General features: G+C 37.3%; 1 protein-coding gene across 1 annotated transcript; it reads right to left on the bottom strand.

Moving 5' to 3' along the window:
- Positions 1-1,448: 1,448 nt before the first annotated feature.
- On the bottom strand, positions 1,449-4,582 carry LOC146468074 (kelch-like protein 26). The gene is made up of 2 exons (XM_085125036.1): positions 3,699-4,582; positions 1,449-3,022 (listed from the first exon to the last, which is right to left on the bottom strand). The coding sequence occupies exons 1-2, from the start codon at positions 4,518-4,520 to the stop codon at positions 2,078-2,080; spliced, it is 1,767 nt and encodes a 588-aa protein (XP_084981162.1). The 5' UTR covers positions 4,521-4,582; the 3' UTR covers positions 1,449-2,077.
- Between the last annotated feature and the right edge of the window lie 3,674 nt (positions 4,583-8,256).

Consider the following 8,256-nt stretch of genomic DNA (forward strand, 5'->3'; position numbering starts at 1 on the left):
CTGAGATAGGCAGATAGGTTGGTCGGGTTAATTAATACAGACAAAAGAATCATCAGTCACTTGTCCATTAACAATTCTTTAGTTCAGTTTATTTAAAGCGTTGTTACAAAACATGTCGACCTCGATTTTGTGAAAAACAAACTAATATTTACCACAAACAGGCAATAGTTATAAATGCCGACGCTTAGCTAACTACGTACACATCACTCACTGAATGCAATCTTACCGCAATGATTAAAGAGTAAATGGGGTCCAATCCGCGAATCAGTGATTTAGAGCCAATTTAAATTCTGCTTTAAAACATTTCTGGGAACTAAATGGGTTTTAAAACTTAAAAGTTCAGTTATAAATGTACTCTATTTTTACCTTTATTGATCCTTACGGTGTTTAACTAATCTCATCCCTTTATGACAAGAAACCGAAGAAAATAAAACCCTGCTTAGCGTCGGCCATGCAGGGCAATTCTACTTGACACTTTACCGAAAAGTAAACGAGTATACAAAAGCTCCCAGTTGGCTTAATAGTTCATTTGGTAGAGCACTGCACCGGCATCTCAGAGGTCATGGGTTCGAATCCCGTCCAAGCCTAATTTTTTTTTTCAGGTTTTCTTTTCACAACTGCTTAAGCGAGGATCTTTCTTCTACTTAAACACAAAACTAATTATCGTCATTTGTGTTTTGGAATTGAGTTCGTGAGACTCTTGCTTTTCCATTTTAATTTCAGAATGGGCGAACATGTTTGATTCAGTGATAGATATGAAAAAATGCTGTCAAAAACAAAACATGTCAGAAATTTTTTTTGCGCTATTTTGTATTTCATATTGCAACCGGCGGCAATGCGGCAAGTCGACAAAACAAAGAAAATGAAAAATGGAAACTCTTCTGCCACAATTTTAAAGAAATTATGCAGTAATTGAAGTATAACACCATGTGCAACAAAGTTGAAGACCCAAGGTAAAACCCATATGAAAAGTAGTCGTATAAACGTTGAAGGTATAAAAGCCGGGGGTGTCAAATAAATAATACCCTTCCCTGGTTCCTGAGGCACGTTGTCAATAACCTCTGGCTCCCAGGGTAAGGAAATTCCTTCTCCGAGCCTTAAATTAACGCGAAATTATTTTCTAACTGACAGGGTATTTGGATACTTTTATTTGGCTAAGTGTCTTGACAAAATTGGTGACAAAGACGAAGCCAAAACTGCTACGGAAACAACGCAAACCTTATCTTGAACAAAAGCTAACCAAGTATTTGAAGTGAACTGGAGCATGCTTTTTTAATTATATATAATTAGGGTTTCTACGGTCCAATTCCAGCTTAAAATGTGGATAACTTGCGTTTGTATTCTTAGTATTCTATAGTTCATCCTAAAGGTAATCAAAGTGGAAAGGGGTGTAAAGATAGTTTAATCGGGTTAACTAATGCAAACAAAGGAATTGCCGGCTCGGCAACAACAATTCTTTAGTTCAGTTTAATTTGAACGTTGTTACAAAACATGCTGAACTCGAGTTAGTGGAAAACAAACTAACATTTACTACAAAAAGGTAATATTTATAAAAGCCGACGCTAGCTAACTACAATACTCACTCTGTCGAATAAATGCAATGCTATCTTACAATGAGTAAAGAATAAATGGGGTCCAATCCCCGAATCAACGATTTCGGGCCAATTTAAATTCTGTTTTTAAACATTCCTGTGAACTAAATGAGTTTTTTAACTTAATAGTTAAATTATAAATTCTCTTGGTCTATTTTTACCTTAATTAATCTTAGGAGTCTTTAACTAATCTCTTTCCCTCTTTTAAACAACAAACTGAAGAAAATAAAACGCCTTTTAGCGAGTCTTGCAGGGGTATTAAATAACCCATTTTATAAAAAAAGATTCTACGCCATACAGCTTCCTGTGGTATATTTGGAACTGATTTAGGACTTTCAATCTATTTTTAAGCTCAGTTGGTGTATACAAGCATACTAAGAACGATAATGTAATTTCACTCCGTACTTTACCGAAATCCTGTCCTTTTCTGTCGCCCCACTTTTTCCTTTACAGAGACTCCTTTTTTCTCACTCACTAGAAGACTTCTATTCCAAGCTTTCTCTCTTTACTGGCAGATAACACAAGGCAGCATCATCACCTATTTGGGCAATTTCCTTCGTTTCCCACTCGTTTAATGAGATGTGATAAACCTCCCCCGGTGGGATTCTAATACCACTGTCAAATGGAAATTTGTTGATAATGAAATAAACCTTTCCCTCCACTTCCACTGCCCCGAGTTTGTTTGGGGGAATGTGAGTTTGGTCAACAACAAACCACCTGTTTTTTTCCTCACTGTAAACTTCTACGGGTGCTGGGTCGCCATAGCCGAAGGAAGCATTTCCCCCAGCCACATAAAGTTTACTGTTATCGACAAACAGACTGGATCTAAAGTGAGGGGAGGAAGTCGATGCCTTTTTTTCCCATTCATTCTTTTGGGGATCAAAACAATGAAACACAGCCGATTTAACTTTCCACGTTTTCCATTCCAGTCTGCGATACCCATGAAGAACATAGATTTTAGATTTCATAACTACTGCCGCTACATTACTTAACTCATACCGATCTCCACTTATGCCCTTCAAGAAAGGTAATGTAGAGCCACTCTGCCATTTGTTCTGAGTCGAACTGTATCTCTGGGGCGGATTAGAGTCACTGATTGCATAAACGTATTCATTGACAGAACACAAACAGTTTATTTCCTGGTCGTGACTCTTGGAACTCTCAAATCGTGGGAGTGTCTCCCAGACATTATTGACTATATGGTAACGATAAATAACACCGAACTTAGAAGGTGTTTTTGCAGCTACGTACAAGTAATTCCCGGCGAACTCTGCACAAAGGAAACTTAGCCTATCAGTTAATTTTAATCTTTCCATGGATGGAAGGGGTTGCCATGTCTTTGTTTCAAAATCAAAATGCTTCATCTGGGTAGCATATCCGGCACCATATCTTCTCTCATACACGTACATAGGCGAAATAGTAGCAAGAATCTGAAATAAAAGCACAGATGAGGCAAGTGGATTAAAAAGAAAAGTAATGAATACGAAACTAAGGGTGCGTTCGATTGACCCTATTCCGGAATAGGAATACATACAATGACTGATATTAATCCCTCATGAGAGGTTTTGGAGTTGCTGGAGTAAATCGCTGTTACATTATCGTGCGCCAGCGAAAGTTTGCAGCAATGTCTTCCCAAAGTTACTTAAAAAGAGAAATCTAACAACTATTCTGCTTATTCTTATTCCGGAATACGGTCAATCGAACGCAACCTAAGACGCTATTGATGCACCATACTTTACAGATGGTGTCCGCAAAGTAACCATCACCCGTAACAGTGTGTTGATAACTCAATGTGCAATGAACGCTTGAACAGTTTTATACACCAGCGGAAAATTTACATTTATTTGCTAATGGTGAAGAGTTATTATATTAATCATCAAACTACATGTACATTTGCTCTCACCAAAGACTATCGTTAGCAACCAATTAGGAAATGTATGTGACTGGTTAAATGCAGCAAAACAACGAGAATAAATCCAGAGTAAAGTTGGCGGTGTAATAACTGCAACAACACATGACAAACATAGTTCGGATCCTGCTAAAAAACAAGACAAATGAATGCCAGACGACTATAACGCATCATGTATTTCAAATCTCTATTCTTACCGGGCGCGTTAAACGTGGCTTGGCTTTCTCTACTGCAAACGTGGAGCTGTCGGAAGGCATATGGTTATGCAATAGAGCTTGAGAAACAAGTGCTTGAATTTCTGGTACTCTTTGCATCTCCTCAGTGCCCAGTTCTTCAAGTAATTCCTTGATGCCAACCAGCCCCAGACGAACCGCTCCGATAACTTTGGCCGCCACTGCCATCCTCTCTTCTTTCTTGAATTTGATCCACTGCATCACTGATTTGAAGACGAAGTTCTCTGTAGGAGCACTGAGGTCATCTCGACTGAGAATATTCGACAACTGATCTGCGTCAATATGCGACAAGAATTCCTTACTTTCACAGATGTCCTTGTACATCGAGGCCATCTTGCGTTCCGTAGCTTCTTGAAGGTCTGTAAGACCGTGTACATCAGCAAATGTAGAAAGCTGACGAAACGTCAGCACATCAAGTCGGCGTTGAACAAGTTCCTTGTCCAATACATCACAACACTGTTGAACAATGCTTGAGAGTTGGAGGTGGTTAGCGGTGGTGAGAATTTCAAACACATCTTTCGTTTCAGTCATCAAGAGTTCCCCGCGATAAATGGAGTCCAATATTATCCTCAAAGCGTCTCCGGAAATGTTTTCATCTTTGAGTTCGATGACTTCTTGGTTGGATTCCTTCATTCCACCAGTAAACATGGCGTAGAAATAATCGCTTTCCGCAGCAAGAACATTACGGTGAGCTGGAAACACGTCTTCACCCACTTTCAATCGCACGTCAATGAATTGTTCTTGTTCTCTGAACTTCGCAATCTTGGACAAAAGACGAGCAGCCATCTTGGATGGCTTGTAAAGCTTTCTGCAAGCCGATGGAGACAGCGCCTAAAACTTTGTTTGCGTGATCGCGTGACTCGGTAAACAAGCACCGTCAGGTGATATTTTTGACGTTCGTTGAGAAGCAAGGGGGGGGGGGGGGGGAGAGTAGCTGATCGGTTTTTTTTTTATATACATCTAATTTTAAAATTATTATGAAGCGAAACTGAATATATCCATATAGAGGTTTGCGCTATATAAATGTAAATTATTGTTATTATTATTATTATTATTATTATTATTTATTATTATTAATAATATTAATAGTTGTTTTTTCGTCATTAAGGACCGTATTTTAATTTCCGAATTTATTTTTAATGATGATGCGATCATATGATTTTTTATTACGAATGAGAATACTATTGTAACTTGATGAGATTTGGGTTTTTTTTTCCTTTTTCCTTCAAAAAAATTGTGCTTAAAAATAGTCTCTTTTTTAATCGACGAGAATTGTAAACAAGTTTTTTTAAAAAAGCTCTGTTTTCTACTTTTAACTTGTAAATAACAATTTCCTTGGAATATTTTAATGAAGTTATTATTATTATTATTATTATTATTATCATCATCTACGGCCGGATGTTCGAATGGCTAATGGTTTACATGCAGCTATTATGCACTGTCACCGAACAACGATATGAGCTTTGGTTATCATGGAAGGAAATGTACTGCCACATTTTCTTGGCGAAACTGACTCTTTCTGATACCACTGTGTGATTAATGTCAGAGGCACCAATCAAATAAAAGAATTCTTTAGACATGCCTGCCACGTGTCGTCCGCGTGTCTGTATCTATTTGGTATAGGTAAACCTGTTTTCCTCGTCAAAATGGAAGCGACGATTTCCAGTGTACATAGTGGACGAATGGTTAGAGTCGTCTGTCAAGAATTATAAAAGGTCTTTGATTCGCTATTTGCAGTCTTTCTCTTTCTTTTCTCCATTTTGCTGTATTTTCAGACACTCCTAGGCCACTTTTTTTTTTTTGCATAAGAACAAGATAAAAGAGTATTTTACTTGCTGATTTTCGTGATTCGGGAAAATGAAATTTTGATATCCGTGGTTTGTGATTCGTTGTTTTTTCGACCCGTGAACCGTGCCAGAGACCCCCCCCCCCTCCCCCCTGTACGACCCTCTTCGCAAATCTCTCGGAACTTTAAGGTCAACCTATGCAGACGTTCCTCTCCTTTAGAAACACTTTTTGGGTGACACCAAGATTTAACATCACGCAATGAAAATCATGTTTTGTAAGGATGTGAAATTTATTGCGGCGTATGCCCACTGAACAGTTTGATATTGAGTCTCCGTTTGCCTTAAGGGCTGGTTTAATTCTTACCAGGAAAGAAAAAAGTCTAGATTATTTCATTGTGAATCTGTTCGTGAGTAATTCATTCCAAGATCTCCACATTAATCGAGGCTTCCCATTAATCAGGGGTTACCCAACGAGATAAACAAGTACTTATAATGCTTTCTCCTCAGGTGTTCCTTGATCGATTTATGCGCTTTTAAAGTCATAGTTGTATCAGCTAATACAGATTGATCTGTTCGGGAGCTTCAGCTGAAAGTTAAAGTTGCAGAAAGTTTCCGGGATTGGAAATTTTATTTATAGAATTCCAGAATTTTTAGCTGTTGTTTGTTTTATGAAAATGCTAGCTGACCCTTTTTCACATTTTAACGAAATTTTTGTCGGCCCATTCGAAAACGAAATGAATTAGTTTTCCAGTGCACGTTACGATATTATGAACATGCATTTTGCCGACGAAAACTGCTTATTTTATCAGTGCGACTAAATTCAAATTTCCGAGCCGATTAAGTCACTCGGAACAAATATCCACTGTAATGAACCATTGATTGCCCCTGAGTATTCTATAGTTCATCCTAAAGTTAATCGAAGTGAATAGAAGGGTGTGAAGCGAAAGCAAAATTGCTGAAATACGCTGATAGGTTAGTCAGGTTAATTAAGGTGATTCCATTGAATTGCATTGCGCATCCTTACTGCGCATAATTTTTCGCGTCATTTAGCGCGCGCACGAGCGCGCGCACGCAGAACATTACAGGATTTCCTTGAGGTTAAGCTCGGTAGAAAAATAAATGTTCCTTTTCTTCTAAACGAGCTCGGTGACCCCCATTTTTTAATGCATCAATTTAAATGTCATACGGTTGACCACTATATATCGCGATTTAAAGAAAAGTTTAATACTCTACTTTGAGATATTTTTATTTGAATGCTTTAAAAAGCACGTATTTAGGTAGTGCTGCTTACGTGCACACGCAGCAAAATCTTTAATTTCTTTCATAATCTTAATTCCAGTTCAATGAAAATAGTTTGTTGTGTAAGATTAAAGTAAATTTTGTTAAACTGCTTCGATATTTTAATGCAAGAAATTAATTTTTCTAGAAATGATAGTTCCCTTTTCTGATTACTAGCGTTCCTAATATAAACCTCATGGGTCATCTATCTACTATAATAGCCATCCAGGTTGCACAAAAACGAGCAGGGTGACCCCCATTTTTTATTGCATTTTTGTAATGCTCATAACATAGTCATGAACTGGACCAAGTCTCAGACAATTTTAAATACTCCTTCTTTTTCAGCGGAATCACCTTAATACAGACAATGGAATCATCAGTGCCATTAACAATTCTTTAGTTCAGTTTATTTAAAACGTTGTTACAAAACATGTTGAACTCGATTTAGTGGAAAACAAACTAATATTTACTACAAACAGGCAATATTCATAAAAATGCCGACGCTTGGCAAACTACGTACACGTCACTCACTGAATGCAATCTTTCCGCAATGATTAATAATGGTAATTAAACTGAGTGGAGTGCAATTTGGTCTGAAATCATACGCGTGATTTCAAAATCAAACGAGCGCGCAGCGCGAGTTTGATTTGAAATCACAAGTATGATTTCAGACCAAAATTGCACGACACAAAGTTCAATTACCACTTTATTACACCTATTTTGAAATCACAGAGTTTTATTGTCAATATTAACATTCTATTTTTGTTACTTCATTTTCATTTTGATGGGCTAAAGAAAGGATGCAATTTAGAGCAAAAAATGGTGCAATTTGGGAATAAATTGCACTGCTGAGAGCCAATCAGATTGCAAGCAAGGATCACCAGTGATTTCAAAATGAGTGTAATAAAAGAGTAAATGGGGTTCAATCCACGAATCAGCGATTTACAGCCAATTTAAATTCTGCTTTAAAACATTTTTGGAAACTAAATGGGTTTTTAAACTTAAAAGTTCAGTTATAAATGTCCTCTATTTTTATCTTAATCTGAATTAATCCTCATGGTCTTTAACTAATCTCATTCCTTTATGACAAGGAACCGAAGGAAATAAAACCCTGTTTAGCGAGCCCTCTGGACATACTTAAGATTCTACGCCCTATGTACAGCCTTTAATGGTGCATTGAAGATTCAGGACTTAATGAGTTGAACTCCAGGGTCAATAATCAGTTGCAAAGGTCGTTTTTAAATCTTACTGGTACCTTCTAGAATACGGAAATACTGAGAATGTTTAGGTAATTCTACTTGACACTTTACCGAAATTCTGTTCCTTTTTTTTCGCCTCTCCCACTACAGATTCTTTTTTCTCATTAGTTGCCTTGTTTTCCAAGCTTTCTTTCTTTACTGGCATATAACACAAGGCAGCATTAAATATTCCACAAATTATTTTACTTTCCCAATGCA

Source organism: Pavona decussata, unplaced genomic scaffold (genome assembly GCF_977016875.1).
Source record: "Pavona decussata unplaced genomic scaffold, jaPavDecu1.1 SCAFFOLD_133, whole genome shotgun sequence".
In the NCBI taxonomy this organism is placed as follows: domain Eukaryota; kingdom Metazoa; phylum Cnidaria; class Anthozoa; order Scleractinia; family Agariciidae; genus Pavona; species Pavona decussata.

Bases quoted from the DNA above. Each gene is read 5' to 3' on its own strand.
- LOC146468074 (XM_085125036.1), bottom strand. From the start codon at position 4,520: ATGGCTGCTCGTCTTTTGTCCAAGATTGCGAAGTTCAGAGAACAAGAA. The intron at 3,023-3,698 runs GTAAGAATAGAG...CTTTTATTTCAG, and splicing joins AGCCACGTTTAACGCGCCCG to ATTCTTGCTACTATTTCGCC.